General features: G+C 47.7%; 1 protein-coding gene across 6 annotated transcripts in view; it reads left to right on the top strand.

Moving 5' to 3' along the window:
• Window positions 1–324: 324 nt before the first annotated feature.
• LOC128136094 (single-stranded DNA-binding protein 2-like) overlaps window positions 325–18,043 on the top strand; it is a 229,357-nt gene continuing 211,638 nt past the window's right edge. For 5 of the 6 annotated variants that reach the window (XM_052775199.1, XM_052775200.1, XM_052775201.1 and 2 more), the window contains exon 1: window positions 325–556. In XM_052775199.1, the coding sequence (XP_052631159.1) occupies window positions 498–556 (59 nt within the window). In that variant the 5' untranslated portion in view covers window positions 325–497. The remainder of the gene's footprint in view (window positions 557–18,043) is intronic. The other variant, XM_052775205.1, reaches the window with a different exon arrangement.

The following is an 18,043-nucleotide window of genomic DNA, read 5'->3' on the forward strand; positions in this document are numbered from 1 at the left end:
GCGGGGAAGGGGTGTCGGGGAGGGCGGCAGTGCGCAGTGGTCTGTGCAGCTGGCTGAACAACGGGGAGACTGGGAGCTGCCTGGTGGTGCTAGCTGCTGAGTCCAGTCCGCATTTTCCCTCTCTCCTTCGTGCTCTCCCTCGCCGGTAGCAACGGAGGGCGGGTAGCGCGCGCTCGGAACAGCGAGTTGTTTAAAATCCTTCTAGAACCGTTTCTAATTCCCCCTTGCACCGGGGAAGGGAGAGCGCAAGCGGGGGAGGGGAGGGAGGAAGAAGAAGGAGAAGGAGGAGGAGGAGCCGCCGAGAGGGTGGGGGAGAGAGTGGAGGAGGAAGCAGTTTGTCCTGTTCTTTGCCTGTCAATCATCGTGTGGGGGGTGTGCCCTCCTGCGCGGCAGGCCAATGGTGTGTGTGTGTGGCAGTGTCTCCATGGTGACGGGGCTGTTCCCGGGGAGGGTGTGATGGGTTGACAGGTGCGTGACAATCGGAGCTCTCTGCAGGCATGTACGGCAAAGGCAAGAGCAACAGCAGCGTCCCGTCCGACACCCAGGCTAGGGAGAAGTGAGTACAACCTGCCTGACCGGGCGTCTACACGCGCACATACCTTGCACAACGTAACTTTCCTGCTCGCGGGTAATATGGCCGGGTGCGCGCTCTGGGAAAGGAAGGGGGAGCCCGTGGGGAGCGGAAGGGACCGAACGGGAACGGGCCGGGGCGGCGGGAGGCAGGGAGGAGTTGGGCCGCGGGGGCCCTGGCTCTCGCACCGCGGTGGGTAGGGAGGCCCGACACGGGGGCTGGGGGCGATGTGGAGGGAGGTGATCGAGGCTGCCCTCTGCGCCGCGGGCGATGTGGAGGGAGGTGATCGAGGCTGCCCTCTGCGCCGCGGGCGAGAAGGGTCGGGGAAGGTGTCCCTCAGTGCCCCGTGGCAGGAGAGGTGGCAGGACAGGAGGGGCTGGCAGGGGCTGGGTGAGTGGGAAGGAGGGAAACATAAGTCGTGCTGGCGGGGACCATCGCCCGCTCCCCATTCCCCCGCTCCTCAGCGTGGCGGGATGTGGGGTCAGAGGGTGACCGTTGAGCTGTCGACGCGCTAGGGTGAGGACAGAGGAGTGCACTTGGACGCCCCTTCCTCCTGGCCCCAGCGGGGCCAGGGGGTGTTTGTGGCAGCGCAAGGTTTTGGGACAACTTTGATAACAAAGAGCCTCAGCCTGGCTGCTGGGGACGGTGCTGCCGCCGGGTGGGGGCGGGGGCATCGGGAGCTTCCCACCGCTGCTTTATAACTCTCTGGCTCTCAACTTTTCATCGGGACCGCATATCTTCCTGCCCCCTCCCCGTTTGTCTTCCTGTTCTCCGCCTGGACGGACTTGCCTGCCGTGTACGGGCCCGGGGCGCGGGCAGCGGCCAGGCCGGGGAGGGGGCATGGAATGAAGTGCATTGTTCTCCGGAAGTTAAAATGGGGTTACTGCAAGTGGGGGCGGGGGGGAAGGATTATTTGCGAGGGATATTGTGTTTCAAGATACGTGGGAAAGCAGTGGTGTGTTCATCGTTTCGTTTATTTTTCATCCGTTAAAAAAAACCAAAACAGCAAAGGTGTTAGAAGAAAGCAAACGGTCATCGTGCGTGTGTGTGTGTGTAAAAAGGACACCAAACGCTAGAACTTTGTCAAAATTAGCTAATGCTGAAATAGTCTGCAAGAACTACTTTTTAGGTGTTGGCACTGTGATATGAAAAATATAAATAAAATCTGTTAAAGACATGTAAGGATTTCTTTATTTAAATATACACGGGAGGAAAAAAAATAATAGAAGACTTCAGACTGGGAGAAACTTGGCAGTGCACATGAGAAATGCTGAAAACTGACAACGTAGCACATGCAGTCAAATGCCCACAGTAAATATAGTGGCAGTGGTGGGACAATGAACAGTGTTGTTTGGCTGAGCAGGGTTTTAGGATTATTTCCTTCAGATAGTATAACATTATACATTACTTGCAAATATAGTAGGTGCAAAATAATTGGAAGGAAAAATGACTTTTGAGTAGCGTCTCTAAGTTTGCTGTAGTTGCAGCTTTGCTTTGCATTACTGAGACTGGTTTAGCACAGGCAGGAGGTAATGGTTGTGAAGGAGGAAAAGCTGAATACAGCAAAGGGGGAGGAGGAAGTGTTTAAGTGGCTTTAGCCTGGTTAAGGCTACTGAGTCAGTCTGCTGCAGCCTGTAGAAGGTTGAGAGAGGCTGTTGAGAGGGTCTGGTGACCTCTAACTGAAAATATGTTTGCATGTGTCTTCTGTAAAAATAGTATTGCTTCAGAATTACATTTAACATGACAATGAATAGTCCAAACATGACTGATGAGTTTTCGTTCAGGCAGTTTGTCTTGAACCTTCAACTAGAAGTGTTTTGGGTTTGGATTTTTGTGGGGGGTTTTTTTGTTTGTTTTGGTTTGGGTTTTTTGTTGTTGGTTTTTGGGGGGGGGGTGGGTTTTGCTACACTATTTTAGGGAATAGATAAGAGAATATGAGATTCATCTGCCTGGATAAACAGTAGCCCTATAGGTTTATTTTAATTCCACTTCGCAAAGTCTACCTGATACAAGCTATACACAAAACTCTTTTGATTCTAGGGCTGTGTGCTGGTTTTGGCTGGGATAGAGTTAATTTTCTTCATAGTAGCTAGTATAGGGCTATGTTTTGGATTTGTGCTGAAAACAGTGTTGATGACACAGGGATGTTTTCATTATTGCTGAGCAGTGCTTACACAGAGTTAAGGCCTTTTCTGCTTCTCACACTGCCCTGCCAGTGAGTAGGCTGGGGTTGCACAAGAAGTTGGGAGGGGACACAGCTGGGACAGCTGACCCCAACTGACCAACGGGATATTCCAGACCATATGACATCATGCTCAGCAATATAAAGCTGGGGGTAGAAGGAGGAAGGGGGGAATTTCAGAGTGATGGCATTTGTCTTCCCAAGTAACTGTTACGTGTGATGGAGCCCTGCTTTCCTGGAGGTGGCTGAACACCTGCCTGCCGATGGGAAGTAGTGAATGAATTCCTTGTTTTGCTTTGCTTGCATGTGTGGCTTTTGCTTTACCTATTAAACTGTCTTTATCTCAACCCATGAGTTTTCTCACTTTTACTCTTCTGATTCTCTCCCCCATCCCATTGTGGGGGGAGTGAGTGAGCGGCTGTGTGGTACTCAGTTGCCAGCTTGGGTTAAACCACGACAGGCTGAAACGATAAAATATTTTCAGTCTTTTTTCTTTTTAGCTGACTTTTCTTACCAAGTTCTGCTGACATTTTTCTTAAGGCGCAAGAGCTCTCAATCCCGATGTGCAAGAAGTCGGACAGGGGAGGCAGGAGGCCAGCTTGGCAAATTCAAGACCTCTTAGCCACGCTAAAACACAAAACCAAAATGCATAGGCAGTAGAGGCAGGGATACACATCCTGGGGAGATTATAGGGATATGGCCTGGGAGTGCAGGGAGGGGATCGGGAAAGCTAAGGCACAGCTGGAGCTGAACTTGGCTAGGGACGTAAAAATCATAGAATCATTTAGGTTGGAAAAGACCATTAAGATCATTGAGTCCAACCGTAAATCTAACATTGCCATGTCCACCACTAAACCATGTCCCTAAGTGCCACATCTACGCGTTTTTTGAACACCTCCAGGGATGGTGACTCAACCACTTCCCTGGGCAGCCTGTTCTAATGCTTCACAACCCTTTTGGTGAAGACATTTTTCCTAACATCCAATCTAAACCTCCCCTGGCGCAACTTGAGGCCGTTTCCTCTCGTCCTATCACTTGTTATTTGGGAAAAGAGACCGACACCCACCTCGCTGCAGCCTCCTTTCAGGTAGTTGTAGAGAGTGATAAGGTCTCCCCCTCAGCCTTCTTTTCTCCAGACTAAACAACCCCAGTTCCCTCAGCTGCCCCTCATAAGACTTGTTCTCTAGACCTTCACCAGCTTCGTTGCCCTTCTTTGGACATGCTCCAGCACCTCAATGTCTTTCTTGCAGTGAGGGGCCCAAAACCGAACACAGTATTCGAGGTGCAGCCTCACCAGTGCCGAGCACAGGGGGATGATCGCTTCCCTAGTCCTGCTGGCCCCACTATTTCTTATACAAGCCAGGATGCTATTGGCCTTCTTGGCCACCTGAGCACATGCTGGCTCACATTCAGCCAGCTGTTGACCAATACCCCCAGGTCCTTTTCTGCCAGGCAGCTTTCCAGCCACTCTTCCCCAGGCCTGTAGCATTGCATGGGGTTGTTGTGACCCAAGTGCAGGACCCGGCACTTAGCCTTGTTGAATCTCATACAATTGGCCTCGGCCCATCGATCCAGCCTGTCCAGATCCCTCTGTAGAGCCTTTCTGCCCTCAAGCAGATCAACACTCCCACCCAACTTGGTCGTCTGCAAACTTACTGAGGGTGCACTCAATCCCCTCGTCCAGATCATTGATAAAGATATTAAACAGAACTGGCCCCAATACTGAGCCCTGGGGAACACCACTTGTGACCTGCCGCCAACTGGATTTAACTCCATTCACCGCAACTCTTTGGGCTCGGCCATCCAGCCAGTTTTTTACCCAGCGAAGGGTACGCCTGTCCAAGCCACGGGCAGCCAGCTTTTCCAGGAGAATGCTGTGGGAAATGGTGTCAAAGGCTTTACTAAATTCCAGGTAGACAACATCCACAGCCTTTCCCTCATCCACTAGGCAGGTCACCTTGCCATAGAAGGAGATCGGATTAGTCAAGCTGGACCTACCTTTCATAAACCCATGCTGACTGGGCCTGATGACCTGGTTGTCCTGTATGTGCCGCATGATGGCACTCAAGATGAGCCGTGCCATAACCTTCCAAAGCTCTCTGTTCAGCCAGGCTGGTCTTCTTCCCTGCCGTCTCATCTTTCAGCACATGGGGACAGCCTGCTCCTGCACCTTTAAAATTTCCTTCTTGACGAATGTCCAGCCTTCCTGTATTCCTTTGCCTTTCAGGACTGTCTCCTAAGGGACTCTATCAACCAGGCTACTAAACAGGCCAAAGTCTGCCCTCTGGAAGTCCAAGGCAGTGGTTCTGCTAACCACATTCCTTCACCGAGAATCGAAAATGCTATCATTTCATGACCGCTGTGCCCAAGACCGTCTCCAACCACCACATCACCCACAAGTCCTTCTCTGTTCGCAAACAACAGGTCCAGGGAGGTGCTTTCCCTAGTTGACTCATTCACCAGCTGTGTCAGGAAGTTATCTTCCACACAGTCCAGGAACCTCCTAGACTGTTTCCTCTCTGCTGTATTGTATTTCGAGCAGACATCTGGTAAGTTGAAGTCCACCACAAGAACAAGAGCCAGTGACTGTGAGACTTCTCCTAGCTGCTTATAGAATATTTCATCTGCCTCTTCATCCTGGTTGGGTGGTCTATAACAGACTCCCACCATGATATCTGCATTGTTGGCCTTTCCCCTGATTCTTACCTAATAACATGAAGGGTTTCTTTAGGTACATAGGACAACAAAGGAAGGTGAAAGAAACTGTAGCCCCTCTGATGAGCGAAATGGGAGACCTGGCTACAACTGACATGGAGAAGGCTGAAGTACTCAACAACTTCTTTGCCTCAGTCTTCACCAGCAAGTGCTCTAGCCATCACACCCAACTCACAGAATCCAAAGGCAGGGACTAGGAGAATGAAGTACTGCCCATCGTAGGAAAAGATCAGGTTCAAGACCATGTGAGTCGACACAGGCAGGATGCAGGGACAACCACAAAACCACAGATGAAATGCAAAGATTAAATTTATTTTCATTACCTTGTGAACCGGGGGATCCCTGAAGCAGCACCTGGGCAGAGGCACACAAGCGGGATTTTCCAAGACCTGCTCGTCTCAGCAGTATGATGTTCCCAGCTGATGTCTGGGAAGTTGAAATCTCCCATAAGGACAAGGGCTACCGAGCCAGAGATTTCTACTAATTAATTGCCTATAGAGTAAAGCATCAGTGCTTACATCCTGGCTGGGTGATCGGTAGTAGACACCCACTACAACGTCTCCTTTGTTTTCCATCCCCCTAATCCTCACCCAGAGGCTCTCAACCACATCATCACTAACTGTAAGGGCTGTACAGTCAAACCTCTCCCTTACATTCAGTGCAACTCCTCCACCTCACCTGCCCTGCCTATCCCTCCAGAACAGCCTGTAGCCCTCCATCCCAGCACTCCAGTCGTTGGACTCATTCCACCAAGTCTCACTAATACCAATGATATCCCAATACCTGAATCAGTAATTAAATGTTTATGTTAATTGGCAGTAAATTAGGTTAAATTCCCCAAGTTGAGTATGTTTTGCCCATGACAGCAATGAGTGAGTGATTTCCTTGTCTTTATTTCAACCCATGAGTTTTCTTGCTCCTGTTCTGCCTATTTTCTCCCCCATCCTGCTGTGCGGGTGGGGAAGCGCAGAGGGTGGTTGTGTGCGTGATTGGCTGCTGGCCAGGATAAACCCATCACAGAGTTGCTGTCCGATCATGCAGGTACAGGATTAGGAAAGCCAAGGCTGACCTGGAGTTGAATCTGTTGAGGGCTGTGAAGGGCAACAAGAAAGGATTCTACAAGTATATAAAAAGCAAAAGGAAGATGAGGGAAAACATGGGCCTGCTGCTGAATGGGGCAGGGGACCTGGTGACAAATGACACAGAAAAGGCTGAGCTACTCAATGCTTTTTTTGCCTCAGTCTTTAACAGTAAAACTAGCCTTCAGGAATCCCAGGCCCCAGAGACCATAGGGAAACTCTGGAGAAAGGAAGACTTACCCTTGGTGGAGGAGGACCAGGTTAGGAAATACTTAAACAAACTGGACATTACACCCACAAGTGCTGAAGGATCTGGCTGATATCATTGCGAGTCCATTTTCCTTTACCCTTGAAAGGTCATGGTGTTTGGAAGAGGTTCCTGAAGACAGGAAGAGAGTATATGTCACTCTTATCTTCAAGAAGGGCAACAAGGAAGATCTGGGGAACTACAGGCCAGTCATCCTCACCTCGATCCCTGGGAAGGTGATGGAGCAGCTAATCCTGGAAACCATTTCCAGGCACATGAAGGACAAGAAGGTGATCAGGATTAGTCAGCATGGATTTACAAAGTAGAAATAAGGCTTGACCGACCTGATAGCCTTCTACAATGAGATGGCTAGCTTGGTGGATGAGGGGAGTGCAGTGGATGCTGTTTACCTCAACTTTAGTAAGGCTTTTGACTCTGTCTCCCATACCACCCTCATAGACAAACTGACAAAGTATGGGTTTGTATTGCGTTTGTGTGGCAAGGTTTTGGTAGTGGGGGGGTTACAGGGGTGGCTTCTGTGTGAAGCTGCTAGAAGCTTCCCCTATGTCCGACAGAGCCAATGCCAGCCGGCTCCAAGACAGACCTGCTGCTGGCCAAGGCTGAGCGAATCAGTGATAGTGGTAGTGCCTCTGTGATAACATATTTAAGAAGGGAAAAAAAAGTTGTGGTGGGCACAGAAACTGCAGCTGGAAGAGCGGAGTGAAAACATGTAAGAGAAACAACCCTGCAGACCCCAAGGTCAGTGAAGAAGGAGGGGGAGGAGGTGCTCCAGGCACCGGAGCAGAGATTCCCCGGCAGCCCATGGTGAAGACCATGGTGAGGCAGTCTGTCCCCCTGCAGTCCATGGAGGTCCACAGTGGAGCAGATATCCACCCACAGCCCATGGAGGACCCCACGCCAGAGCAGATGGATGCCCCCAAAGGAGGCTGTGACCCTGTGGGAAGCCCGCGCTGGAGCAGGCTCCTGGCAGGACCTGTGGATCTGTGGAGAGAGGAGCCCATGGAGCAGGTTTTCTGGCAGGACTTGTGACCCCGCGGGGGACCCACGCTGGAGCAATGTGCTCCTGAAGGACTGCACCCCGTGGAAGGGACCCATGCTGGAGCAGTTTGTGAAGAACTGCAGCCCATGGGAAGGACCCACGTTGGAGAAGTTTGTGGAGGACTGTCTCCCGTGGGAGGGACCCCACGCTGGAGCAGGGGAAGAGTGTGATGAGTCCTGCCCCAGAAGAAGATGAAGTGGCAGAGACAACGTGTGATGAACTGATCGTAACCCCCATTCCCCGTCCCCCTGCGCCACTCAGGGGGTAGGTAGAGAATCCAGGAGTGAAGCTGTGCCCAGGAAGAAGGGAGGGGTGGAGGGAAGGTGTTTTTAAGGTTTGGTTTTATTTCTCATTACCCTACTCTGGTTGATTGGCAATAAATTAAGTTAATTTTCCCCAAGTCGAGTCTGTTTTGCCCGTGATGGTAATTGGCGAGTGATCTCTCCCTGTCCTTATCTTGACCCACGAGCCCTTTGTTATATTTTCTCTCCCCTGTCCAGCTGAGGAGGGGGAGTGATAGAGCGGCTTTGGTGGGCACCTGGCGTCCAGCCAGGTTCAACCCACCACAGGGTTAGAGAAGTTGACAGGTGAATTGAAAACTGGCTGAATGGCCAGGCCCAGAGGGTTGTGATCAGCATCACAAAGTCCAGTTGGAGGCCAGTCACTAGTGGTGTACCCCAGGGGTTGATACTGGGGCCAATACTGTTTAACCTCTTCATTAATGACCTGGATGATGGGACAGTGTGCACCCTCAGCAAGTTCACAGATGATACAAAACTTGGAGGGGATGGATGATACACCAGATATCTGTGCTGCCATTCAGAGGCACCTGGACAGGCTGGAGAATTGGTCAGAGAAGAATCCCATGAAGTTCAACAAAGGAAATGCAAAGTTCTGCACCTGGGGAGGGATAATCCCAGACACTAAAATGTGCTGAGGTCTACCCAGCTGGAAAGAAGCTTTGCTGAGAAGGACCTGGCAGTCCTGGTGCACAACAAGCTGACCATGAGCCAGCAATGCACCCTTACAGCAAAGATGACCAACAGCATCTTGGGCTGCATTAGGAAGACTGTTGCCAGCAGGTCGAGGGAGGTGATCCTTCCCCTCTACTCAGCACTGGTGAGGCCACACCTGGAGTAGTGTCCAGATCTGGGCTCCCCATTACAAGAAAGATATGGACTTCCTAGAGCAGGCCCAGTTCAGGGCCATAAAGATGATTAAGGGACTGGAGCATCTTTCCTATGAGGAAAGGCTGAGAGCGCTAAGACTGTTCAGTCCAGAGAAGAGAAGGCTCAGGGGGGATCTTATCCATGTGTATAAATGCCTGAAAGGAGGGTACAAAGGGGATGGAGCCAGGCTCTTTTGAGTGGTGCCCATTGACAGCAGAAGAGGCAATGGGCACAAACTGAAACACATGAAATTCCATCTGAACATGGGAAAACATTTTTTTAGTATGAGGGTGGTCAAACACTGGAACAGGTTGCCCAGGGATGTTGTGGAGTCTCCCTCCTTGGAGATATTCAAAAGCCATCTGGACATGGTCCTGGGCAACCTGCCGTAGCTGATCTTGCTTGAGCAGGGGGATTGGACTAGATGAACTCAAGAGGTGCCTTCCAACATAAATGACTCTGTGATTCTCTACTGTATAACAATGTGAGAAAACTTTCATTGTTGTTTTAGCAGCCACATTCTAAGAAGTATAGATATGACTGCAGTCCTTGGAGCAGGCCCTTCAGGGGACTTAAGGGCAGCTTCTTGTCAAACTGTGGATTCCATGTAGCTTAGGCATGAAAAAGGTGCCAAGCTTTAGAAAACAGAGAACTACAGGTTCCAGCTGGGGACAAAGGAGGAAAAAAATTAGGCTTATTGCTTACCTTATCACAGTTGTATATATAGCTTTATTTTTCAAAGCACTGCTTTAAGTCCCTCTTCATGTCTGGCCCTCTTCCACTTTGTCTTCTGCTTAGCTTTGTGCCTTTACTCCCCATACACAAAATGACCTGAGCCTTTTAGTGTACTAAGCTGTCCACTCCTCCAAAACCAAACTTTCACACTGCTTTGATATCCACATATCATCCTTAGGAAAACCAGCTTCATTTGTGACAATGGAGTGAAAATATAAATAAAGCTAACTTCTGTTGTCCATTTATTTCCTGTATCTCTTTCAAATTACTTAAAGTCTATTTTAGGACGTGTGTGCTGAAGTGGGTTTTTTTTGTTCTTTTGTTTCAAGTTCAACCCATCTGTGCAAGAACAGTGACTGGATGGATTTCCTTCTGAGTGTATTGAGAGGATGCTTTTTTTTTTTCCTTTTTTCCTCATTTCCTGTGCAAATAACAATTAGTAAAATATCAATTTGTAAAAATGTATGTGTCAGAAATCAAACTTCTGATTGTAGGTACAGTTTGTCAGCTGTAGTTGTGGATTGTTAGATTTTTCTAGCTCTTCAGTGTCCCCTAGAATAGAATTCACAGATTTTTGATCTCATCCTTGTTTGACTTTACAGTTTGCCTTTAGACTCATTTCAGATTAAAGTTCAGTCTTTCAGGTAGACGCATTTAACCGAGAGCTGACTATGATGTAACCAAATACTTTTTGCTGAGCTTGTATAAGTCTGGTTGAAACACAACCCTTGATGTTAACCCAGAACTCTCAAGGGAATTATCAAGTCCAAATTGCTAATGAAATTGCTGGTTTGCTGCAGACTTGGTTATTTTATCATAGAATCATAGAATGGTTTGGGTTGGAAGGGACCTTTAAAGATCATCTAGTTCCAACACCCCTGCCATGGGCAGGGATACCTTCCACTAGATCAGGTTGCTCAAAGCCTCATTCAACCTGGCCTTGAACACTTCCAGGGAGGGGGCATCCACAACTTCTCTGGGCAACCTGTTCCAGTGTCTCACCACCCTCACAGTAAAGAACTTCCTTACATCTAATCTAAAGCTACCCTCTTTCAGTTTAAAACCATTACCCCTCATCCTATCACTACACTCCCTGATAAAGAGTCCCTCCCCATCTTTCTTGTAGGCCCCCTTTAAGTACTGGAAGGCCACTATAAGGTCTCCCCGGAGCCTTTTCTTCTCCAGGCTAAACAACCTCAATTCTCTCAGCCTATCCTCATAGTGGAGGTGCTCCAGCCCCGGCTCTACCTTTCGTGGCCCTCCTCTGGACCCGCACAAGCAGGTCCATGTCTTTCTTATGCTGGGGGCCCCAGAGCTGAACACAGTGCTCCAGGTGGGGTCTCACGACTGCAGAGTAGAGGGGGACAATCACCTCCCTCAACCTGCTGGCCACACTTCATTTGATGCAGCCCAGGATGCAATTGGCTTTCTGGGCTGCAAATGCACATTGCCGGGTCATATTCAGTTTTTCATCCACCAATAGCCCCAAGTCCTTCTCCACAGGGCTGCTCTCAGTCCACTCATTGCCCAGCCTGTATCCATGTTTGGGATTGCCCCAACCCAGGTGCAGGACCTTGCACTTGGCCTTGTTGAACTTCATGAGGTTCGCACGAGCCCACCTCTCTAGCCTGTCAAGGTCCCTCTGCATGGCATCCCTTCCCTCCAGCGTATTGTGGTAGGTTGACCCTGGCTGGGCACCAGGTGCCCACCAAAGCCGCTCTATCACTTCCCCTCCTCAGCTGGACAGGGGAGAGAAGATATAACAAAAGGCTCGTGGGTCAAGATAAGGACAGTTTAATAAAGTGAAAGCAAAGGTCGTGCGCGTGAAAGCAAAGGGAAACAAATGATGTTATTCTCTACTTCCCATCAGCAGGCGATGTCTGGCCACTTCCTGGGAAGCAGGGCTTCAGTACGCGTAGTGGTTGCTCCGGAAGACAAAAATACCCCCCTTCCGTGTCCCTTTACTTAGCTTTTATATCTGAGCTGACGTCATATGGTATGGAATATCTGTTTGGTTAGTTTAGGTCAGCTGTCCTGGTTACGTCCCTTCCCAAGATCTTGCCCAGCCCCAGCCTGCCATTGAGGGGGGGGGGCGAAAATGTTGGAGAGACAGCCTTGATGGTGTGGGAGCACTGCTCAGCAGTAGCCAAAACACTGGTGTGTTATCAACACCTTTCTAGCTAGTGATGCAGAGCACAGCATTATGAGGGCTGCTATGGGGAGTATTAACTCCATCTCAGCCAGACCCAATACACGTCGACTGCACCACTCAGCTTGGTGTCACCAGCAAACTTGCTGAGGGTGCAATCAATCCCGCCCTCCATGTCGCTGACAAAGATGTTAAATAATACTGGTCCCACTACGGACCCCTGAGGGACACCATTTGTCACTGCTCTCCACTCGGACATCGAGCTGCTGACACATCTTTGAGTGTGACCATCCAGCCAATTCCTTATCCACTTAGTGGTCCATCTGTCAAATCCACGTCTCTCCAATTTAGAGACAAGGATGTTGTGTGGGACAGTGTCAAATGCTTTGCACAAGCCCAGGTAGATGATGTCAGTCACTCTTCCCTTATCCACCAATGCTGTAACCCCGTCATAGAAGGCCACCAAATGTGTCAGGCACGATTTGCCCTTAGTGAAGCCATATTGGCTGTCACCAATCACCTCCTTATTTTCCATGTGCCTTAGTAAAGTTTCTAGGAGGATCTGCTACATGATCTTGCCGGGCACAGAGGTGAGGCTGTACTCTGGTTCCCCGGGTCTTCCTTTTTTCCCTTTTTAAACATGAGGGTTACGTTTCCCCTTTTCCAGTCAGTGGGAACTTCAGTGGGCTGCCACGACTTCTCAAATATGATGGATAGCGGCTTAGCCACTTCATCCGCCAGTTCCCTCAGGACCCGCGGATGCATCTCATCAGGTCTCATGGACATGTGAACCTTCAGGTTCCTTAAATGGTCTGGAACCTGATCTTCTCCTACAGTGGGCAGTACTTCATTCTCCCAGTCCCTGCCTTTGCCTTCTGTAACTTGGGTGGCATGGCTAGAGCACTTGCTGGTGAAGACTGAGGCAAAAAAGTTGTTGAGTACCTCAGCCTTCCCCATGTCGGTTGTAGCCTGGTCTCTTGTTTCACTCTTCAGGAGAGGTACAGTTTCTTTCATCTTCTTTTGTTGTCCTATGTACCTGAAGAAACCCTTCATGTTATTTTTATGTCCCTGGCCAAGTTCAGCTCCAGCTGTGTCTTGGCTTTCCTGATCCTCTCCCCGCACTCTCAGGCCTTATCCCTACAATCTCCCCAGAATGTATATCCCTGCCTCCACTGCCTATGCGTTTTGTTTTTGTGTTTTAGTGTGGCTAAGAGGTCTTGACTTTGCCAAGCTGGCCTCCTGCCTCCCCTGCCTGACTTCTTGCACATCGGGCTTGAGAGCTCTTGCACCCTAAGAAAGTTGTCTTTAAATATCTTCCAGCTCTCATTCGCTCCTTTGCCTCTGAGAGGAATTTCCCATCTGCACTAGTGCCTTAAACAGCCAAAAGTTTGCCTTTCTGAGGTTTAGGGTCCTGACTCTACTTTTTACCTGTCCTGTACCCCTCAAGATTGAGAATTCCACCAGGGCATGATCACTGCAGCCCAGGCTACCTCCAATCTTGACCTCTCTGATAAGTTCTTCTGCACTAGTGAGCAACAGATCCAGCAGTGCCTCTCCTCTGGTTGGGCTCTCCATCACCTGTACTAGGAAGTTGTCCTCAATGAACTCCAGTAGTTTCCTGGACTGCTTACAGTTTGCTGTGCCGCTTTTCCAGCAGATGTCCGGGTGGTTGAAGTCCCCTATCAGGATCAGGGCCTGTGAGCATGATGCTTCCTGCAGTTGAAGAACTCTTCATCAACCCTCTCTTTTTGATCAGGTGGCCTGTAGTAGACACTGACCACAAAGTTTCCTTTGTTGGCTTGGTCTCTAATTTTCACCCATAAGCTCTCAACCTGCACATTGCTGTTCTTCAAAGATAGCTTTGTGCAATCAATCAGTCCCATTTTTGATATAAAGGGCAACTCCCCCACCTTTCCTTTCTTGCCTGTCCCTTCTGAATAGTTTACAGCCGTTTTGTTTCTTTCCTGTCTCCTATTCCTAAATAAAAGACTTTTCTTTGAAAGAGAGAATTTCGATCATGAAGAAGAAATTAATGTAATGGGAAGAAAGTACTGATTACACAGTATCCTGTGTTTTATATTTACTTTCATTTTATTTGCAATGCTTCTTACTTTGGGGAGTGATTTCACCTTTTAGAAAAAATCCTTGTAAGTTTTCTAGAAAGGACCCAGTATTTTCAAAATATGGTAAGTCATATGTTGCGGGAGCATAATAATGGACTCAACGACAGATCAATATGATCATAGTTGAAGACCCTTTACTAGAGCATCAGACATCATTTTTATACATTGGTTACATCCGTACATGCGTTTAGCTATTTTACTATTGGTTACACACATTATTCATGCGTTGTCCACGCGCCTAGTTACACTTAATGATTGGTTATATCAACACTGTACACGCGCATAAACATAGGACACAATTGGTTATACTAAAACATGCGAAACTTGTCTCAGTCTAATTGGTCAAGGTAAACTGCCAAATTGAGGTTCTTTGTGCCAAGTTCCCTTTATCGTGGAATGCGCACCTGTGTTCTTCTAATTGGCATCTTTCTTTTTTTGTCTTCTTGTTTATTCTGTTCAAGGCCTTCTAAAGGCGTCTGGAATGCTCTTGTGACCGTTAGCTAAATATGTGTCCACAATTCCCCTTTTTTTGTTTTTCATCAATTAACACAGCCTTACTTGATCTATCAATTAATTTTTAAACACATTGCAACATACAAGGCACACAAATTAAAATACAAAAAAAACCACTACGAGATAAATCAAAACTATCTTAACTAATGATTTAAGAGCAGCTCTATTTTGTAAGGTTGTGTGTCTAATACTATCTACATCTAACAGTAAATCAGATAATACTACACTAATCTGTATTCAGGGACCCCAGAATTTGTGATTCCTGGGGTGGCAATGAGGGTGAATGCCCGATCCGTGGAAACCAGGCATTCCCATCCATTGAGTCCATGACCTGCTGCACAGGGGTCTCCATTAATAAGTTCTTAAACTTCGTTGATGCCAGTGGAACCCCCTATTAAACCTGTGAAAAAGGGATTGCTTGGTGTTGCTGTATGGAGGCATAAGCAATCTTGTCCGGTCATGTCAGCCAGGGTCATCCAGATGTTTTCTTTGGCTTGTGGAGGTATCCATGACTACGTCCATCTGAGGACTGTGAGGAAGATGGACCATCCATACATTCTTGTGCTGTCTTGCTCCGCGAACTCAGCCCAGCAATCGGTAGGTGCCAGCTTTACGTGGGCATCCCCACGGAGGCAACGATGGCCTTGCCGTACACCAGCCTGATGCTCTTCGGAAAATCCCGGTATTTATACATTTGCAGAGGAACGGATTTCAGCACACGTGGCCAGCGGGTGCCAAAATCCACCTCGGTTGCAACATGGGGAGCCTATGATGCATGCGCTCGCTGGCCAGGCGCGCTGCACGAGTCATAGCCATCTTGTCTATGGGTTCATGGGCTTTGTGATGCGGTTGCAATGTACAGAGAATCTTGACCTGTTATGTTGGCCAAGGTGACCTACAAGATCTATGAACACAATTAATTAAACACAGTAAAAGCAACATTATACCTAATAAAATACACAATAGCTCTCGTTGTCTCCCTTATCCCCTGGGTCGTCTGTTGTGGTGTTCCTCCCATTCACAGTGGCAGAAGCTTTCCACGGTTTTACCCAGCGAGCCGGTACCCACTTTGGTCCAGAATCTGTAATGACACACATATATCCTCTACCGGTTACTTGTACTTCTGCTGGGCCCATCCACTGTCCTGTGTTCAAATCCTTATACATTACTTTAATTCGTGTTGTTTTTACTGTGGATAAATCATTGCTCAAGGCACTGCTATGAATTACCATGGGAGGGTTATCGGCATTGCCTGCCAACCGCAAAAAATTGAGTACATATAAAACTTTCCAAATTCTTTCTTGTGGGGAGAGACCTATTTCCCCCGTTTTTTGTTTAGCTAACAGTCCTTTAATTACCTGATGTGCCCTTTCGATAATAGCTTGACCTGTTGGAGAGTGTGAAATGCCTGTGTGGTGTCGAACCCCCCACTGCTGACAAAACTCTGCCAAGGTATGAGAAGTGTACGCGGGTCCGTTATCTGTTTTTCTGGCTTGAGGAACACCCATAATCGCAAAACATCCTCTTAGGTGTTTTCTCACATGTTTTGCTGATTCACCTGTCAATGGCGTGGCCCAAATAACCGAAGAAAAAGTATCTATGGATACGTGTAAATACTTTAGCCTGCCAAACTCAGGAATATGAGTGACATCCATTTGCCATAATTGAAGAGGCCGCAAGCCTCGAGGATTTACTCCTAAGCCAATGCCAAAACCAATCTGTTGGCAATCAGGACAAGATTGTACTATGCCTTGTGCATCTGCTAATGAAATAGCAAATTGACGAGAAAGCACCTTTGCACTTTGGTGGAAAAAGGCATGTGATAGTCGGGCTTGTTCAAAACTATTCACCGGTGGTCCTGTCCACATTGGGGCTGCTAGCATGTTGGCTCGTTCGTTTCCTTGCGCTAGGCCTCCTTGTAGTCCAGAATGACTGCGAATGTGTGTAATAAAATACGCTACATTGTGTTGATTCAACAACGACAAAAGTTCACGGAAAAGACCCAACAGGACAACATTTTTTAATTCTTTTAGAACTGCATGTTCCAACCTTTGAACTACTCCCACAGCATAAAGAGAATCAGACACTATGTTTAATGGTACTTCTGTCCATTGTGAAAAGACCCAAACTACAGCTTTGAGTTCTAATGTCTGTAAGGAGTCCTTTTCCTGACCCTGTATGATGTGGTCTTGCCATTCACCATCCTTTTTCCATGTAACTGCAGCCTTTCTGTTATTCTTGCTGGCATCTGTGAATACTGTAAGTCCTTGTACTGGTGTTTCAGATCTAATTGGAAAAGACTCAAAACTGTTTCCATGCAGAAAGGAAAACAATTTATGTGCGGGGTAGGTATTCACAATTTTGCCATGGTATCCTGCTAAAGCAATCTGCATATCCTGGGAGTGTCTCATTACCCATTCTAAATAGGCTTGTACTAACGAACGGGATTATGATAAGGCAAGGTTCATGTCCTGCTATTTCTGTTAGTCTAGATCTTCCTTTCATGATTAGTTGAGACAACAACTCAAGTCGACTTAATATCGACTTCTTTGGTCTAAAAGCTAGAAATATCCATTCTAAAATTCGCAAAGGATCTTTCAGTGCTGGATCCCATTGTGCTAATAATGCAAATGGATGATCGCTACTCTTCTCGCCATTTATAACTATCAGCTGTATCAATAGGTCAGGGTCATATCGTGCCGCCTTAGAATTCACGATTTTATCCATGATACATTGTAAGGCTTCTGTCTGCTCTGTGGACAACTGTCGCTTGTCATTTGTGTTAGTGCTAGTAGATAAAAGCAGCAATAATGGTGCTAAGTCCTCATTTGAAACCCCACGCAAATTTCTTATCCATTGAATGTCACCTACTAGTTTCTGAGCATCATTTAATGTAGCGATGTCCGTTTTTAACGTTATTTTCTGTGGCCTAACCTGAGTGGCAGTGATAACCCAACCAAGGTAGTTCCAGGGAGAACTTTCTTGTATTTTCTCGGGGGCTACTTTAAGTCCCTTTTTCTCCAAACATGGTATTAATTCCTTGAGGACTTGATCAGAATTCATATTTTTCCCTGCAATCAATATATCATCCATATAGTGATAGATCAGAAATTGAGCAAATCTTTCTCTGATTGGTTTCAAAGCCCAAGCAACAAAATGTTGACACATGGTGGGAGAGTTTTTCATTCCCTGTGGTAAAACTGTCCATTGATACCGTCGTGCAGGCTCTGCCTTATTTATTGATGGTACTGTAAAAGCAAACTTCTCTTGATCTTCAGGATGTAACGGTATAGTAAAAAAACAATCTTTCAGATCAATAATCAAAATGTTCCAATCTACTGGAATCATTACCGGGGAGGGCAATCCAGGTTGTAAGGCTCCCATATCATGCATTACTGCATTGATCGCATGCAGATCGTGCAACAAACGCCATTTCCCATTTTTCTTTGGGATGGTAAAAATTGGGGTATTCCATGGGCTAGTAGAGGGAACTATATGTC

The sequence above is a fragment of the Harpia harpyja genome, chromosome W, assembly GCF_026419915.1.
Source record: "Harpia harpyja isolate bHarHar1 chromosome W, bHarHar1 primary haplotype, whole genome shotgun sequence".
Taxonomy (NCBI): Eukaryota; Metazoa; Chordata; class Aves; order Accipitriformes; family Accipitridae; genus Harpia; species Harpia harpyja.